General features: G+C 42.8%; 1 protein-coding gene across 2 annotated transcripts in view; it reads left to right on the top strand.

The window, feature by feature from the left end:
* LOC139543608 (tyrosine-protein kinase JAK2-like) overlaps positions 1–19,890 on the top strand; it is an 88,873-nt gene that overhangs the window by 34,765 nt on the left and 34,218 nt on the right. For both annotated transcript variants that reach the window (XM_071349871.1, XM_071349870.1), the window contains exons 3-4: positions 4,649–4,772; positions 9,255–9,372. In XM_071349871.1, coding sequence (XP_071205972.1) covers positions 4,649–4,772; positions 9,255–9,372 — 242 coding nt within the window. The remainder of the gene's footprint in view (positions 1–4,648; positions 4,773–9,254; positions 9,373–19,890) is intronic.

The raw sequence follows: 19,890 nt of genomic DNA, 5'->3' as shown, positions 1-19,890 counted from the left end.
TGAGAAGCATATTGAAGTCTATAGGATGTATTGAGGGAAATGTCATTATGGCTACATTTGATGTTGAGTGCATTCGGAAAGTATTCAGGCCCCTTGACTATTTCCACATTTTGTTACTTTACTGCCTTATTCTTAAATGGATTAAATCATTCCCCCCCCCCCCCCTCATCAATGGACACACACTACCCCATAAAGACAAAGAAAAAATTGGATTTTAGACAAATTAAATACTATTTTATAAATTAGTAAAAAATATCACGTTCACATAAGTATTCATACCCGTTACTCAGTACTTTATTGAAGCACCTTTGGCAGCGATTACAGGCTTGAGTCTTCTTGGGTATGACGCTACACCTGTATTTGGGGAGTTTCTCCCATTCTTCTCTGCAGATTGTCTCCAGCTCTGTCAGGTTGGATGGGGAGCATTGCTGCACAGCTATTTTCAGGTCTCTCCAGAGATGTTCGTTTGGGTTCAAGCTCCGGCTCTGCCTGGGCCACTCAAGAACATTCAGAGACTTGTCCCGAAGCCACTCCTGTCTTGGCTGTGTACTTAGGGTCGTTGTCCTGTTGGAAGGTGAACCTTCACCCCAGTCTGAGGTCCTGACCGCTCTGGAGCAGGTTTTCATCATGGATCTCTCTGTACTTTGCTCCCTGCCTCTGAATAACATCCCCACAGCATTATGCTGCCACCACCATGCTTCACTGAAGGGATGGTGCCAGGTTTCCTCCAGACATGATGCTTGGCATTTAGGCCAGAGAATCTTGTTTCTCATGGGCTGGGACTCTTTGTTGGTATGTGGTGGAATGTGTTATTGGTACAATGTTTTTAAGTATTTTTGGGGGACTCGTTAGAACATCTCAAGGATGATTCATGGAAACAGGATGCACCTGAGCTCAATCTCTATGCTCAAAGGGTCTGAATACATATGTAAATAAGGTATTTCTGTATTTTATTGATAATACATTTACAGAGATGTCAACTGTTTTCATTTTGTCATTATGGGGTATTGTGTGTAGATTGAGGGGAAAGAATTTTATACATTTTAGAATAAGGCTGTAATATAACATAATGTGGATAAAGTCAAGGGGCCTGAATACTTTCCGAATGCACTGTACTTGTATTCCCCACCATAGAAGGCTAGAATCTCTCACCTTTTTTCTGAATCAGTGCTTCCCTGAGGCACGCCGATGGGCTCCCAATTATGCCAACCTTTTCATGGGGCTCCTATAACCGGACATCATTTTTTGCCAAAATAAAACCTTTTTAAGCCGGGTAAAGTTATGACTTCGCTATGTGGATGATGATATGGTTATTTGTCATGGGTCTTTTATGACTTTTTAAACCACTGCAACGAATACTATGTATGTACAATTGAAGTCGGAAGTTTACATACTCTTATGTTGGAGTAATGAAAAAGTCGTTTTTCAACCACTCCACACATTTCTTGTTAACAAACTGTAGTTTTGGAAAGTCGGTTAGGACATCTACTTCGTGCATGACACAAGTAATTTTTCCAACAATTGTTTCACTTAATTCACTGTATTACAATTCCAGTGGGTAAGAAGTTTACATACATTAAGTTGGAAAATTCCAGAAAATGATGTCATGGCTTTAGAAGCTTCTGATAGGCTAATTGACATCATTTGAGTAAATTGGAGGTGTACCTGTGGATGTTTTTCAAGGCCTACCTTCAAACTCAGTGCCTCTTTGCTTGGGAAAATCAAAAGAAATCAGGCAAGACCTCAGAAAACAAATTGTAGCCCTCCACAAGTCTGGTTCATCCTTGGGAGCAATTTGCCAACGTCTGAAGGTACCACGTTCATCTGTACGTACAATGGTACGCAAGTATAAACACCATGGGACCACGCAGCCGTCATACCACTCAGGAAGGAGTTCTGTCTCCTAGAGATGAACGTACTTTGGTGCGAAATGTGCAAATCAATCCCAGAAAAAATAGCAAAGGACCTTGTGAAGATGCTGGAGGAAGCAGGTACAAATGTATCAATATCCACAGTTAAACGAGTCCTATATCGACATAACCTGAAAGGCCGCTCAGCAAGGAAGCAGCCACTGCTCCAAAATCGCCATAAAAAAGCCAGACTACGGTTTGCAACTGCACATGGGGACAAAGATCGTACCTTTTGGAGAAATGTCCTCTGGTCTGATTAAACAAAAATAAAACTGTTTGGCAATAATGACCATTATGTTTGGAGGAAAAAGGGGGAAGCTTGCAAGCCGAAGAACACCATCCCAACCGTGAAGCACGGGGGTGTCAGCATCATGTTCTGGGGGTTCTTTGCTGCAGGAGGGACTTGTGCACTTCACAAAATAGATGGCATCATGAGGTAGGAAAATGATGTGGATATATTGAAGCAACATCTCAAGACATCAGTCAGGAATTTAAAGCTTGGTCGCAAATGGGTCTTTCAAATGGACAATGACCCCAAGCATACTTCCAAAGTTGTCGCAAAATGGCTTAAGGACAACAAAGGCGAGGTATTGGAGTGGCCATCAAAGCCCTGACCTCAATCCCATAAAAGATTTGTGGGCAGAACTGAAAAAGCGTGTGCGAGCAAGGAGGCCTACAAACCTAACTCGGTTACATCAGCTCTTTCAGGAGGAATGGGCCAAAATTCACCCAACTTATTGTGGGAAGCTTGTGGAAGGCTACCTGAAACGTTTGACCCAAGTTAAACAATTTAAAGGCAATGCTACCAAATACTGATTGAGTGTATGTAAACTTCTGAGCCACTGGGAATGTGATGAAAGAAATAAAAGCTGAAATCAATCATTCTCTCTACTATTATTCTGACATTTCACATTCTTAAAAAAAAGTGGTGATCCTAACTGACCTAATACAGGGAATGTTTACTAGGATTAAATGTCAGGAATTGTGAAAAACTGAGTTTAAATGTATTTGGTTAAGGGTTATGTAAATTTCTGACTTCAACTGTATGTATACACACACACACTCTCTCTCTCTACTGGTCAAAAGTTTTAGAACACCTACTCATTCAAGTTTTTATTTTTATTTGTACTATTTTTTACATTGTAGAATAATAGTGAAGACATCAAAACTATGAAATAACACATATGGCATCCTTTATGACTGGCCTGCACAGAGCCCTGACCTCAACCCCATTGAACACCTTTGGGATGAATTGGAATGCCGACTGCTAGCCAGCCCTAATCGCCCAACATCAGTGCCCGACCAACTAATTATTTTGTGGCTGAATGGAAGCAATTCCCCGCAGCAATGTTCCAACATCTAGTGGAAAGCCTTCCCAGAAGAGTGGAGGCTGATGTAGCAGCAAAGGGGGGACCAACTCCATATTAATGCCCATGATTTTGGAATGAGATGTTCGACAAGCACTTTTTGGTGAAATAATCTGATGAAAATCCTTGCAGGATCGAAACGTTGTTTGTTTGTGAATAAAGGTACGTGGTGGAGTTTGAGTGTGAAGGCTCTTTTATACCTACTTTTTTCGGCCTTTCACCCCACTGAAGGATGTGCATTTGATCACACTTGACTACTACTATCACTTTCCACTGGAATGTCTCGTCTCAAGCTTAAAATCCTAAACCCTCACAACCCCAATGCTCTTACAGTGACCATTTGGCCACCGCAACCCTGTTTGTGTAGGAGTGCTGATCTAGAATCAGCTTTGCCTTTGAAGACCCGCTACACTTCTACTCGAGGCTGCGTTGTAAATATTTAAATCATGCCTGTCAGGCTGCGCAGGCGCCGAAGTTGCACACGTACTTTTTTTGCTGTGAAACTTGCCTGTGAGGCAGCGTGCGTGCCAAAAGGACCTTCAAAATCTGGACACTGCCCCTTGTGGTGAAAGTAAGAACTGCCATGAGATACATTTGCAATTTATTTTATTTTATTTATTTAATTTTTATTTAACTAGGCAAGTCAGTTAAGAACACATTCTTTTTTACAATGACTGCCAAACCCTAACCAGGACAACGCTGGGCCAATTGTGCGCCGTGTTATGGGACTCCCACTCTAGGCCGGTTGTGATACAGCCTTGAATTGAATCAGGTTCGATTCAAGTGACGCCTCTAGCACTGAGATGCCGGGCCTTAGACCGCTGCGCCACTCGGGAGCCCCAAATACAGGGCAAAGACATGGTCATAGAAGATATTAATTATTTGAATAAAGGAAAAGTTACTGTTTGACAAAATAGGCATACAAAGACAAATGTAGCAACGTGTGGAAATGATAACAATTGAGTGAAGGAAATGCGGAAATTGGTAAAAATGCTGACATTTTTGGGTGATTGAACCGTATAAAACAAATCAAACTTCAACCAGAAGAAAGCCCCATTAAAACCACACCCTGGGGTCATACACTACTCAAAGCACATTTAGAACTTTTATTATTAAAAAAAACTATAAAATACCGTCATACCATCAAAAATTAGAAATATATTGTGATATATTTTGGCCATATCGCCCAGACCAACGCTAGTCCATTGCAGGGCCTTCGCCCCAATCCATCTCCTTAATGCTGTGTGTGCCAAGCAGAGAGGCATCAGGTCCCACTTTTTTTGTGTTTTCGTGTGACTCGACCAGGGATAGATGCCTGTGGATATGTTTAGTGTCAATGTTTTTATTATTCTGTTCTCTCCTGTGTCCCAGGCCTGTCACCAATGTACTGCAGCCTATTTGGCCTGATGAGGGAGAGCGACCGCATGTGGTTCCCACCCAATCACATCCTCAAACTGGACGAATCAGCCAATGAGATGCTCCTCTTCAGAGTGAGGTAGGAACTAGGAAGTGTCATGGGTTCAGGGGTCTAGCACTATTTATTTCTCTGTTGAAAAGGAAATATTTAGTTGGACTAGATTTATTTAAAAACAATAAAAAAAATGGAGGAATTAAACTGTGACATACAGTGGTAATTAAGTTTAATCAAAGTATCATTGTTATGTGGTATTATACACAATGTTCATTTATCTTCTATGACATCTTACTCTTTGGCTCAATCCCAATAACCCACCCCCTTAGCCCTCCCCCTCCGTTTTGCGCTATCCCGCAAGTGGTATGTCGTGGGAGTGGTGTCCCAATTCAACTTTGGGCGAGGTGTAGTGCCTTTTCAGTCCTCTAGTTGGCCCTCCAAACAATGTGAATCGAGTTGCTGACTTCCTACCGCAATAATGTCCATCTGCGGACTGAGGTTACTACATGGCGCCTACTATGCCTCGCTAAATGCCGCGGCCACTGCCATTGTGGCTGCTAGCGCGGTTTCTGGCCCAGACTGCAGCACAATAAGTGGCGGTAATGTACCAAAAACCGACCGAAGGAGGCTGCTAGCTAGCTAGGGGACACCGGTACACAGTGTCCTTCACCCCCGCCTGCCGACCACTGATTTCCTACAGTTATTTTAACTTTAGGGCGAGGGAGGTAGTTAGTTTCTGTAGCCAACCCAACTCTCGCGTGGCACTACCCTCGCCATAACATTAAGATACCTGCGGGAAAGCAGTGCTCGTCAGGTGGGGGCGAAGGACACTGTACTGGTGTCCTAGCTAGCAGCCTCAATGGCATTGGGCGAGGCATGTAGTGATGCATAGTGGGCGATACATGTAGTAACCGCAGTATGCAGATAAACCCTACTCTCCTACCGAGTGGTTCTCAAAACTTCCAAGGCTCGAATGTTGCTTCAGGAAAGATGGCTGATTAAAAAATCCTAGGATAGAAGCAAATGTAAGTCATTTTTATGAATCATGCAAAACATGTACTGTTAAGTGGAATATGTTCGGTAGCCCGTTATACTCGTAGCCCTGTGCGGGTTGAAAATGGCAGATTTGGGCACTGATAAGTGCCTAAATTGGAACGCAGTGGCTGTACAGTAACATGCTATAAATGATGTCAGAGCTCAGACTCTGCGTTTTCACAGCGCTGTATGGGTTTTGACTGACAGCCGTTCTGAACTTCCCCACCGCACAGTTCAAGAAGCTTCCGCGAAGCTAATTGGGCATTTTTTGTTTTATGAGGGAAGAAAAGGCTTTAAAATTAGGAAGAGACTATGTATTTTAAAAGATGAGACGATGAGGATTATAATAAATGCCACTTTCATGTCATACAAGCAAGCCAAACACTCGTGAGTCCAAATATGCACTTCACATTAAAACGTATGTCCTAAACAGTCAACGTTTATGATCACTATGTTCGATGTACAGTTACAAGATGACATGGCGTCATACCCTGGGTTGTTCTGAACAGAATGAGCCTATGTCTATTGTGAAGAAAATTTGCCACGGAACTCGCACCGGAATGCACGCATGACTCCTTTCTATGTACACCAGAATTATGATCTGGTTCTCTGAATTGCCCTGTGAATGCCTAGCACTGTAAGATCGTATTTTATAACATACCTAGTCATGTTGGCAATAGAACAAGATTTCAAATGATGCCCACCTGACCCAGATAGCGATTTATAATGGGCTGTTTTTGGATTGCTTAAGCAACAATAGTAATTGTGTAATGACGGGGACGCAGGGTTGTGTTCCAAACAAAACAACTACAAGTGTGCTTGCTCTAGTTCCTCACCGGCACAGCTAGAAGCGCTCAAAAAAGCACCTTATAGTTGAAGACTCTTCTTTGAGCCATAAAAGTGCATTGCTGATAAAAAAAAGACATGTACGTCTATGGATGTATAGCCGATCTGTGTATGGACCCTAAAACATTTGGTATAAATATTAGTTCAGTAACAGTGGTTTTAATTGTTCTACAATGATTCTACTGGTTAATCATTAATCCTAAAAAAAAAAATCTGAAAATGCCTGTGTGAAGGAAATGTGACTGTTTGTAGCAGTATTTATTAGAGAGGGGTAAATATAAAGATTTTGTTCGGGCGCCAGGCAGGTATTAACCATGCCGAAAGGAAAAGAGTAGAATAAAGAGAGTACCACTACCAGACCCACACACATCAGCAGAAGAGACTGCCTAGAGTGTAGCCTGTTTGCCAGATAGCCAGTGGAGAGAAAAGAGAAGACACACCATATAAAACCCACATCACAGCACCAAGAATACCTCATACAATAATAATAATAATAATAATGGCAGAGCAATTGAACGGCAACTTCATAGAAACAATTTACAAGAAAGAACCCAGTCATCAACAGAGGATTTGCAATAATCTGTATTCTCTTCCAGTGGAGGAGTGCAGAGGGTATGAATGTGGGGGGTGTTCATACACAAAACAAAGGCCGTAAAAATGTCCACAATCTTCTCGGCCACATGTCAACATGTTACATGTCAAACTGCTATTATGGAATGAAAGTCCTACTCCACGTTGAACCACAGCCAGAGGATGTGTCCGGGCACTTTGTTGTTTTGCTGTTCTCATTTGTTGCTGACGCAGTAAGTACGTATTTGTTGCATAAGGAATACACTGCTCAAAAAAATAAAGGGAACACTTAAACAACACAATGTAACTCCAAGTCAATCACACTTCTGTGAAATCAAACTGTCCACTTAGGAAGCAACACTGATTGACAATAAATTTCACATGCTGTTGTGCAAATGGAATAGACAAAAGGTGGAAATTATAGGCAATTAGCAAGACACCCCCAAAAAAGGAGTGATTCTGCAGGTGGTGACCACAGACCACTTCTCAGTTCCTATGCTTCCTGGCTGATGTTTTGGTCACTTTTGAATGCTGGCGGTGCTCTCACTCTAGTGGTAGCATGAGACGGAGTCTACAACCCACACAAGTGGCTCAGGTAGTGCAGTTCATCCAGGATGGCACATCAATGCGAGCTGTGGCAAAAAGGTTTGCTGTGTCTGTCAGCGTAGTGTCCAGAGCATGGAGGCGCTACCAGGAGACAGGCCAGTACATCAGGAGACGTGGAGGAGGCCGTAGGAGGGCAACAACCCAGCAGCAGGACCGCTACCTCCGCCTTTGTGCAAGGAGGTGCACTGCCAGCGCCCTGCAAAATGACCTCCAGCAGGCCACAAATGTGCATGTGTCTGCTCAAACGGTCAGAAACAGACTCCATGAGGGTGGTATGAGGGCCCGACGTCCACAGGTGGGGGTTGTGCTTACAGCCCAACACCGTGCAGGACGTTTGGCATTTGCCAGAGAACACCAAGATTGGCAAATTCGCCACTGGCGCCCTGTGCTCTTCACAGATGAAAGCAGGTTCACACTGAGCACATGAGCACATGTGACAGACGTGACAGAGTCTGGAGACGCCGTGGAGAACGTTCTGCTGCCTGCAACATCCTCCAGCATGACCGGTTTGGCGATGGGTCAGTCATGGTGTGGGGTGGCATTTCTTTGTGGGGCTGCACAGCCCTCCATGTGCTCGCCAGAGGTAGCCTGACTGCCATTAGGTACCGAGATGAGATCCTTAGACCCCTTGTGAGACCATATGCTGACACATGCACATTTGTGGCCTGCTGGAGGTCATTTTGCAGGGCTCTGGCAGTGCACCTCCTTGCACAAAGGCGGAGGTAGCGGTCCTGCTGCTGGGTTGTTGCCCTCCTACGGCCTCCTCCACGTCTCCTGATGTACTGGCCTGTCTCCTGGTAGCGCCTCCATGCTCTGGACAGACACAGCAAACCTTTTTGCCACAGCTCGCATTGATGTGCCATCCTGGATGAACTGCACTACCTGAGCCACTTGTGTGGGTTGTAGACTCCGTCTTATGCTACCACTAGAGTGAGAGCACCGCCAGCATTCAAAAGTGACCAAAACATCAGCCAGGAAGCATAGGAACTGAGAAGTGGTCTGTGGTCACCACCTGCAGAATCACTCCTTTTTTGGGGGTGTCTTGCTAATTGCCTATAATTTCCACCTTTTGTCTATTCCATTTGCACAACAGCATGTGAAATTTATTGTCAATCAGTGTTGCTTCCTAAGTGGACAGTTTGATTTCACAGAAATGTGATTGACTTGGAGTTACATTGTGTTGTTTAAGTGTTCCCTTTATTTTTTTGAGCAGTGTATAAGGAAAGCTATTACCGCCGCCTGTACAGGCTAGTCATCCTTTGCATGGTAGGCTATCCATTGGCTGCTTTTATTTATCGCTCCACCACTCGTTGCTCCGTTTTCAAGTGCCACTCCCCCACCGAAGGACACATGAAAACAAGGTGAGGGGAAACTAGTGGTAGAGTGATAAATAACCCTCGGGAATGGACATCACTTCATCACTCGCGCACATCTGATCGTAGCTTGTTGGGATGGAGCCCTTATCTGTCCCTTTTCTCTTACTACCCTGTTTCTTTCCCCTCTCTCCAGGTACTACTTCCCTGGCTGGTATAACAACAGAGTCTCCTGTGCCCACCGCTATGGGGTTAACAAAGGACTGGAGAGCCCCGTCTTAGACGACACCGTCATGTCCTACCTCTTTGCTCAGGTTAGTCTTGACTTTGGCATTATTTTTGCCTGGTTTGTTTTCGGTTTGGTCGAGTGAAATTGAAGAGAGCAAAGGTGTAAATTCATAAAGAGTCTCAGGGTAGGAGTGCTGATCTAAGATCAGCTTTAAATTAATCGTCTCTTCTACTCAGAGTTGCTTTGTAAATATGGGCTCTGACCAGACCATGTAGCCTTCAGGCTACATTTGAGGGAATGGTCTCTATAAGCAAAGCACCAATCAGCGAGGCTGTAGAGCTTGTGTTGTGTAAATCATTGCTTAATCCACCCGGTGGGTGGGTGGGTGGGTGGTAGGGTACTGAAGAAAGAGGAAGTGATATTGGGAGGCAGGGTGAGAGGCACAGTGGTGGAACCTGTTTTTTTTATGTGTTTTTGTGTGTATGTGTGTGCGTTTCCTCACATTTTTACAATGTCTATGTGAGGATATGTGAACCAGGGGGCCCTTTGACTTTATCTCTGCTTATCCTTTTGACTTTACTATGAGAGAATATGCTGTCATTTAAGGGGCAATACGCATATAAATAATATAAATGATATACACTCATTGATTCTTGAAGAATATAACTTAGAGATGCCTCATGAGCTTAGTTAAACTTTCGTTCATCAGAATCCAAAATATAAGCTTGTTTTACCCAATGTTTGTAAAACATTGTAAATATAAATTAACACTAGCTTCAAAATATACTTAAAACTATAATTCTGATTACCTTGGATAGTCAGTCCTTGCATCAATTACACTCTCTATGAATTTAAGAGTGGTTAAATTTCTCCTGGCCTTTTTACCAGAACAGAGGTGGGATGTGCTCTGTTATTGTTTCAACTGCAGATTGCCCCTTAAGTCTGTAGTGTTAGGTTCTACATTTCTGGTACGAATTCCAGTTTTAGTTGATGTTATCCACAGAGAATATAGAAAGTGAAACTGGACTGGCCATAGTTCAAATCTGAGTATGTGAGCGGAGCTGGAGCAGAGCGGGCCCAATTTGACTGGAGCGCAGAGCGAGATTCCCAAAGGCTGGAGCATTAGCCTTCTCGCCCTCTCCAATTTTGCTCAAATAGCGCTCCAGTCGCCCTCACTTCACGAGCTCAGGGCATGCCCAGCATGCATTTGTAGTCTACTTGTGTGCTGCTATAGCCCCTTGCTTTAGCTACTGTCATGGAGTTCGCTAACAAATGTCATAAAGAAACTAGTAAAACCCAGTTGAAAAATCAAGGTGACTTACAAAGATGAGGACCAAGAGAGGCAGTGAAGTGATGTAGTGTCCACAACTAAAGAGTCATTCTGGAATCTGAAAAGACACATATCCCGAGAGCATGATGGTGTACTGACTACCAATGTTCCCTCTAAGCTGCGTGCGTGTGCTGCCGCGCGCCTCCAGGACTGCCGCGCGCCTCCAGGACTGCCGCGCGCCTCCAGGACTGCCGCGCAGAAGAAATGCCATGCCTCGCAGAGACACAAGAGATTGAACTTCACTGAGTTCGCCTCATTAGTTTGCACTATATAGATTAGGGCCGACCCCAATTAGTCGACTGGTCGATTGTTTAGTCATTAGACTGTTGGTCGACCGAGATTGTTTTAGTCAAGCAGTAGTGTGTATATATATATATATATCTATCTATATCTATATATATATATCTATCTATCTATCTATCTATTCAATTCAATTCAATTTCAATTCAAGGGGCTTTATTGGCATGGGAAACATGTGTTAACATTGCCAAAGCAAGTGAGGTAGATATTATACAAAAGTGAAATAAACAATACAAATTAACAGTAAACATTACACATACAGAAGTTTCAAAACAATAAAGACATTACAAATGTTATATTATATATATACAGTGTTGTAACAATGTACAAATGGTTAAAGCACACAAGTTAAAATAAATAAACATAAATATGAGTTGTATTTACAATGGTGTTTGTTCTTCACTGGTTGCCCTTTTCTTGTGGCAACAGGTCACAAATCTTGCTGCTGTGATGGCACACTGTGGAATTTCTCCCAGTAGATATGGGAGTTTATCAAAATTGGATTTGTTTTCAAATTCTTTGTGGATCTGTGTAATCTGAGGGAAATATGTCTCTCTATGGTCATACATTGGGCAGGAGGTTAGGAAGTGCAGCTCAGTTTCCACCTCATTTTGTGGGCAGTGTGCACATAGCCTGTCTTCTCTTGAGAGCCATGTCTGCCTACGGCGGCCTTTCTCAATAGCAAGGCTATGCTCACTGAGTCTGTACATAGTCAAAGCTTTCCTTAAGTTTGGGTCAGTCACAGTGGTCAGGTATTCTGCCACTGTGTACTCTCTGTTTAGGGCCAAATAGCATTCTAGTTTGCTCTGTTTTTTTGTTAATTCTTTCCAATGTGTCAAGTAATTATCTTTTTGTTTTCTCATGATTTGGTTGGGTCTAATTGTGCTGTTGTCCTGGGGCTCTGTGGGGTGTGTTTGTATTTGTGAACAGAGCCCTAGGACCAGCTTGCTTAGGGGACTCTTCTCCAGGTTCATCTCTCTGTAGGTGATGGCTTTGTTATGGAAGGTTTGGGAATCGCTTCCTTTCAGGTGGTTGTAGAATTTAACGGCTCTTTTCTGGATTTTGATAATTAGTGGGTATCGGCCTAATTCTGCTCTGCATGCATTATTTGGTGTTCTACGTTGTACACTATCTATCTATCTATCTATCTATCTATCTATCTATCTATATATACACACACATAGAGTTGAAGTCGGAAGTTTACATACACCTTAGCCAAATGCATTTAAACTCAGTTTTTCACAATTCCTGACATTTAATCCTAGTAAAAATTCTCTGTCTTAGGTCAGTAAGGATCACCACTTTATTTTAAGAATGTGAAATGTCAGAATAACAGTAGAGAGAATTATTTATTTCAGCTTTTACTTCTTTCATCACATTCCCAGTGGGTCAGAAGTTTACATACACTCAATTAGTATTTGGTAGCATTGCCGTTAAATTGTTTAACTTGGGTCAAACATTTCGGGTAGCCTTCCTCAAGCTTCCCACAATAAGTTGGGTGAATTTTGGCCCATTCCTCCTGACAGAGCTGGTGTAACTGAGTTAGGTTTGTAGGCCTCCTTGCTCGCACACGCTTTTTTCAGTTCTGCCCACAAATTTTCTATAGGGTTGAGGTCAGGGCTTTGTGATGGCCACTCCAATACCTTGACTTTGTTGTCCTTAAGACATTTTGCCGCAACTTTGGAAGTATGCTTGGGGTCATTGTCCATTTGGAAGAGCCATTTGCGACCAAGCTTTAACTTCCTGACTGATGTCTTGAGATGTTGCTTCAATATATCCACAATTTTCCATCCACATGATGCCATCTATTTTGTGAGGTGCACCAGTCCCTCCTGCAGCAAAGCATCCCCACAACATGATGCTGCCAACCCCGTGCTTCACGGTTGGGATGGTGTTCTTCTGCTTGCAAGCCTCCCTCTTTTTCCTCCAAAACATAACGATGATCATTATGGCCAAACAGTTCTATTTTTGTTTCATCAGACCAGAGGACATTTCTCCAAAAAGTACGATCTTTGTCCCCATGTGCAGTTGCAAACCGTAGTCTGGCTTTTTTTATGGCGGTTTTGGAGCAGTGGCTGAGCGGCCTTTCAGGTTATGTCGATATAGGACTCGTTTTACTGTGGATATAGATACTTTTGTACCTGTTTCCTCCAGCATCTTCACAAGGTCCTTTGCTGTTGTTCTGGGATTGATTTGCACTTGTCGCACCAAAGTACGTTCATCTCTAGGAGACAGAACGCGTCTCCTTCCTGAGCGGTATGGCGGCTGCGTGGTCCCATGGCGTTTATACTTGAGTACTATTGTTGGTACAGATGAACGTTTGGAAATTGCTCCCAAGGATGAACCAGACTTGTGGAGGGCTACAATTTTTTTTCTGAGGTCTTGGCTGAGTTCTTTTGATTTTCCCATGTCAAGCAAAGACGCACTGAGTTTGAAGGTAGGCCTTGAAATACATCCACAGGTACACCTCCAATTGACTCAAATGATGTCAATTAGCTATCAGAAGCTTCTAAAGCCATGACATAATTTTCTGGAATTTTCCAAACTGTTTAAAGGCACAGTCAACTTAGTGTATGTAAACTTCTGGGCCACTGGAATTGTGATACAGTGAGTTATAAGTGAAATAATCTGTCTATAAACAATTGTTGGAAAAATGACTTGTGTCATGCACAAAGTAGATGTCCTAACCGACTTGCCAAAACTATAGTTTTGCCAAAACTACGTTTTAGAACACCTATTCATTCAAGGGTTTTTCTTAGTTTGTACTATTTTCTACTTTGTAGACATCAAAACTATGAAATAACACATATGGAATCATGTAGTAACCAAAAAAGTGTTAAGCAAATCAAAATATATTTTATTTTTGAGATTCTACAAAGTAGCCATCGTTTGCCTTCATTACAGCTTTGCACACTCTTTGCATTCTCTCAACCAGCTTCACGAGGTAGTCACCTGGAATGCATTTCAATTAACAGGTGTGCCTTGTTAAGTTCATTTGTGGAATTTCTTTCCTTAATGCATTTGAGCTAATCAATTGTGTTGTGACAAGGTAGGGGTGGCATACAGAAGATAGCCCTATTTGGTAAAAGACCAAGTCCATATTATGGCAAGAACTGCTCAAATAAGCAAAGAGAAACGACAGACTGTCATTACTTTAAGACATGGTCAGTCAATACGGAACATTTCAAGAACTTTGAAAGTTTCTTCAAGTGCAGTCGCAAAAACCATCAAGCGCTATGATGAAACTGGCTCTCATGAGGACCGCCACAGGAAAGGAAGACCCAGAGTTAAGTTCATTAGAGTTACCAGCCTCAGAAATTGCAGCCCAAATAAAGGCTTCACAGAGTTCAAGTAACAGACACATCAACTGTTTAGAGGAGACTGCGTGAATCAGGCCTTCGTGGTCGAATTGCTGCAAAGAAACCACTACTAAAGGACACCAATAATAAGAAGAGACTTGCTTGGCCCAAGAAACACGAGCAATGGACATTAGACCAGTGGAAATTTGTACTTTGGTTTGGAGTTCAAATTTGAGATTTTTGGCTCCAACCGCCGTGTCTTTGTGAGTCTCGGTGTGGGTGAATGGATGACTTCCGCATGTGTATTTCCCACCGCAAAGCATGGAGGAGGAGGTGTTATGGTGTGGGGGTGCTTTGCTGGTGACACTGATTTATTTAGAATTCAAGGCACACTGCATTCTGCAGCGATACTCCAACCCATCTGGTTTGCGCTTAGTGGGACTATCATTTGTTTTTCAACAGGACAATGACTCAACACACCTCCAGGCTGTGTAAGAGCTATTTGACCAAGAAGGAGAGTGATGGAGTGCTGCCTCAGATGACCTGGCCTCCACAACCCCCTGACCTCAACCCAATTGAGATGGTTTGGGATGAGTTGGACTGCAGAGTGAAGGAAAAGCAGCCAACAAGTGCTCGGCATATGTGGGAACTCCTTCAAGACTGTTGGAAAATCATTCCAGGTGAAGCTGTTTGAGAGAATGCCAAGAGTGTGCAAAGCTGTCATCAAGGCAAAGGTTGGCTCTTTGAAAAAATATATATACTGTCACGTTCCTGACCTGTTTTCCCTTGTTTTTGTATTTATTTAGTATGGTCAGGGCGTGAGTTGGGTGGGTTGTCGATGCGTGATTTTTATGTTGGGATTTTGTGTGTTCGGCCTGGTATGATTCTCAATCAGAGGCAGCTGTCAATCGTTGTCCCTGATTGAGAATCATACTTAGGCAGCCGGGGTTTCACGTGTGTTTTGTGGGTGTTTGTTCTTGTGTCAGTGTTTCGCCACACGGGACTGTCACGGTAGTTATTTTGTTATTTTGTATCGCATATTGTTTTGTTATATATTAAATCACTATGGAAACTAACCACTCTGCGTATTGGTCCGATCCTTCTCGCCTCTCCTCGTCCGAGGAGGAGGAAGAAAATGACTATCGTTACATATACAGTATATATTTTGATTTGTTTAACACTTTTTTGATTACTACATGATTCCATATGTGTTATTTCATAGTTTTGATGTCTTCACTATTATTCTACAATGTAGAAAATAGTAAAAAATAAAGTACCAGTCAAAATTTTGGAAACACCTGCTCATTCAAGGGTTGTTCTTTATTTTTACTATTCTCTACATTGTGGAATAATAGTGAAGACATCCAAACATGAATAACACATGGAGTTTTGAGATAAAGGAAAGCCCTTGAATGAGTAGGTGTGTCCAAACTTTTGATTGGTACTGTATATATTTGTGCCCATCTCAGTGAGCTAATCCATTGCAGAGGCATAGACTAAAAGCCAATTTATGCTTGATTCGAAAATGTGGTCGGAGTCTCCATTTGGGTGTGATGCAATTGCGGAGCCTCCAGAGGCATGCAGAGGCCAAATCGAGCTCTACCGCGTCTTCATGCGCCTCCCAAATGTTGTAACAATGCGGAGAACTCTGTATAGCTCTGCATTGACATGAGTGGTTGATGGTAGGTGGGGGTGGTACATCCTGTATAAACTCAAACTCACTTCCTTGTTGCGCTTCTCGAAGCGCAAGAAGTATGAATATCACCGTACATGCTGCATGGCCTATGCAGACGTCGGATTGACCATGCGACCAGATGCACAATGCTCTTTCTTTCTAATTAATTACTTACAAATCATACAATGTGATTTTCTGGATTTTTGTTTTAGCTTCCGTCTCTCACAGTTGAAGTGTACCTATGATAAAAATTACAGACCTCTACATGCTTTGTAAGTAGGAAAACCTGCAAAATTGGCAGTGTATCAAATACTTGTTCTCCCCACTGTATATCACCAGTAGTACATTTACTGTTATTTCCTATAATGTGTAGGTAATCCTTTCTAACGCAGCTTTTCTGAAAGACATCACGTAGTAGAACTGCATAAGTGCTGCTCTCCACTTTCTGGAGGACCCAGTTTTGAAATCTGTGAAATTAGAGTATGATAGTTAAGGAGATGGAGAAAATTCTGGCGTTTGATTGCAAATATGCAGACGAAGTCGAAAAGAGAACACACAGAAGTCTGTTTTATAAAACACCTGTCTCCGGATTACATCTTCAAACTAAGGGCAAACATGGCATCTGTGACAGAGGGAGAAGCGTCCATCCATGTATAAGGGTAAGATAGTCTAGCTAGCTACATTTTCAGATATTACACGTTTCTAATTTTGTCAGTCGTTTTCATTTCAAGTTAGTGTACTGTTAGCTAGCTAGCTAACAATAGCTGGCTGGCTCGCCAGCTAACGTTACGTGTATGATCTGCGTAGTGATATTTGTATCTCAGTTAGCTTGCTAACATTGAACCTGGTTGGTTAGCTGCCTGCAGATTCATACATTATGAGTTTAGATTATGGTTCATTGTTTAGCTACCTACATGTCTAAACAAAAGACTCCACTATGCAAGTAACCATTTCAATAGAATGTTCATGATGTTACTACAACAACTGTCGATAGACGTAGCTGGTAAATTCGCTCTGGCTATCTACTCCGATCTCAGAGCATTCTTGTCTGAGTGTGCCAGAGGGCAGAATAACTGACAAATTTACGGACGCTAAACACCCGTTGAATATGGCCTGTGTCTTGCAGCGTGAGGTGCATAAAAGGTGGATGTCAGGTGGATGGATTATCTTGGCAAATAAGAAATACTCACTAACAGGGATGTAAACAAATTTGTACACCGAATTTGAGAGAAATAGGCTTTTTGTGCAAATGGAACATTTCTGAGCTCTTTTATTTCAGCTCATGAAACATGGGCTCAACACTTTGCATGTTCCGTTTATATTTTTGTTCAGTGTAATTGGAAGCTTCCTTAACAGCCAGATCCGGGTACCTTTTATACTTTTCAGAACTGCAGAATTTAACTAACTGCTCTACCAAGTCAACGGCCTTCAAAGGGAGAGATGGGTACTATACTAAATCACTATACTTAATCTTAATCAGTAACAAAAAGGTTTTAATTACTGACTCAACAAAACACAACTTCTGTTCACAGGGAGGCCACTCTCCCCCTTTACTTTAACCTTACTGGAAGGTATTGTTTTAATCTACCCCAAAGTTTTACTGTATGTACTATTACCAATCTCTGTTGGATATTCACTATTTGCTTCACACTCCTTGTGTATTATTTTGAGATGAATAGGTTTTGTACCCAAATTATAAAATACATCAGCCAGATACCAATGTTCACCAAATTAAAACGTAGTGTTTTTCGAGCCAGATACCGCACAAAAAACAAAAATGTTGAAGGCTAATTTACCCCATTCTGACAGAGGTTAAACTATTTCAGAATAAGAATGAATAAAGTCTCACAAAATTGAGCGTGTGAGGAGTGTTTGGTCATGCCAACAGATTTTCCAAACACAAAATCGGTTCTACCCCAGCTACAATAAAGAATAAGCCCGGGAATTGTTACTGGACCTATTGTAAACTGCATGGGTAGTAGTTAAATTGCTCTTGACTCTGTCTCTTGGCGCCACTGAACGTAATGATTTTTCTCGTCGTAAATGTAGCCAATTTGAGCGACTGCACAGAGGCCAAATATCCCTATGCTTTCTTTACCTCCAACTCCGGACATTTTCAGGAGAGTTTTTCTGCTGCTCACTAGTCAGTGAAGAAAATGAGTCGGCGCAGAGAGCCCAGGCACCACCGTACATTCTCACCCAATGGCCATCGGTTTGCTTTAATTCTCCCTACTCTCAAATCCACGACCAGTGCTTGGCGTATGGGTAGGAGCGACAACACGCACTGCTGCACCGTGAGTTGAATTCGATTCCGCTCTCAATGCAGCTTGCCCTATCTGTTCCCAGCTGGCGTGTTGATCCACCACGCTGGCCATAGCAGACTTAATGGTGGGTTTCAAACCTGTCACAAATTCCTCTATCTTTAATTTGAGCTTTATCGTTTCAACCTTACTGTTGATTAAACAACGCCATCAAAACGCGTGTATATTGAGCTTGCGATTTGTCCTTGACGTCATTGTGCCATACCACCACATCTCTATTTGATTGGAATTTTCAGTCAGCAGGGAAATGCTGACCAATGTCTCAATTTGCACGATTTCCCCCATACCAAGTTGGTAGATTCTTTGCGCACACCCATGGATTTACAAAATGTTTCCTCCTCTATTTCCCGTCTCCCGACGGTATCCAAGGTGTTTAGATGTTCTCACCCAGTAGTTACGGTATACAGTGGGGAGAACAAGTATTTGATACACTGCCGATTTTGAAGGTTTTCCTACTTCCAAAGCATGTAGACGTCTGTAATTTTTATCATAGGTACACTTCAACTGTGAGAGACGGAATCTAAAACAAAAATCCAGAAAATCACATTGTATGATTTTTAAGTAATTAAATTGCATTTTATTGCGTGACATAAGTATTTGATCACCTACCAACCAGTAAGAATTCTGTCTCTCACAGACCTGGTAGTTTTTCTTTAAGAAGCCCTCCTGTTCTCCACTCATTACCTGTATTAACTGCACCTGTTTGAACTTGTTACCTGTATAAAAGACACCTGTACACACACTCAATCAAACAGACTCCAATCTCTCCACAATGGCCAAGACCAGAGAGCTGTGTAAGGACATCAGGGATAAAATTGTAGACCTGCACAAGGCTGGGATGGGCTACAGGACAATAGGCAAGCAGCTTGGTGAGAAGGCAACAACTGTTGGCGCAATTATTAGAAAATGGAAGATGTTCAAGATGACGGTCAATCACTCTCGGTCTGGGGCTCCATGCAAGATCTCACCTCGTGGGGCATCAATGATCATAAGGAAGGTGAGGGATCAGCCCAGAACTACACGGCAGGACCTGGTCAATGACCTGAAGAGAGCTGGGACCACAGTCTCAAAGAAAACCATTAGTAACACACTACGCTGTCATGGATTGAAATCCTGCAGCGCACGCAAGGTCCCCCTGCTCAAGCCAGCGCATGTCCAGGCCCGTCTGAAGTTTGCCAATGACCATCTGGATGATCCAGAGGAGGAATGGGAGAAGGTCATGTGGTCTGATGAGACAAAAATAGAGCTTTTTGGTCTAAACTCCACTCGCCGTGTTTGGAGGAAGAAGAAGGTTGAGTACAACCCCAAGAACACCCTCCCAACCGTGAAGCATGGAGGTGGAAACATAATTCTTTGGGGATGCTTTTCTGCAAAGGGGACAGGACGACTGCACCGTATTGAGGGGAGGATGGATGGGGCCATGTATCGCGAGATCTTGGCCAAAAACCTCCTTCCCTCAGTAAGAGCATTGAAGATGGGTCGTGGCTGGATCTTCCAGCATGACAACGACCCGAAACACACAGCCAGGGCAACTAAGGAGTGGCTCCGTAAGAAGCATCTCAAGGTCCTGGAGTGGCCTAGCCAGTCTCCAGACCTGAACCCAATAGAAAATCTTTGGAGGGAGCTGAACGTTCGTATTGCCCACCGACAGCCCCGAAACCTGAAGGATCTGGAGAAG

Source organism: Salvelinus alpinus, chromosome 18 (assembly GCF_045679555.1).
Source record: "Salvelinus alpinus chromosome 18, SLU_Salpinus.1, whole genome shotgun sequence".
Taxonomy (NCBI): domain Eukaryota; kingdom Metazoa; phylum Chordata; class Actinopteri; order Salmoniformes; family Salmonidae; genus Salvelinus; species Salvelinus alpinus.
The sequence above is the reverse complement of the archived record's forward strand: the minus strand, read 5'-3'. Positions and strand labels throughout refer to the sequence as shown.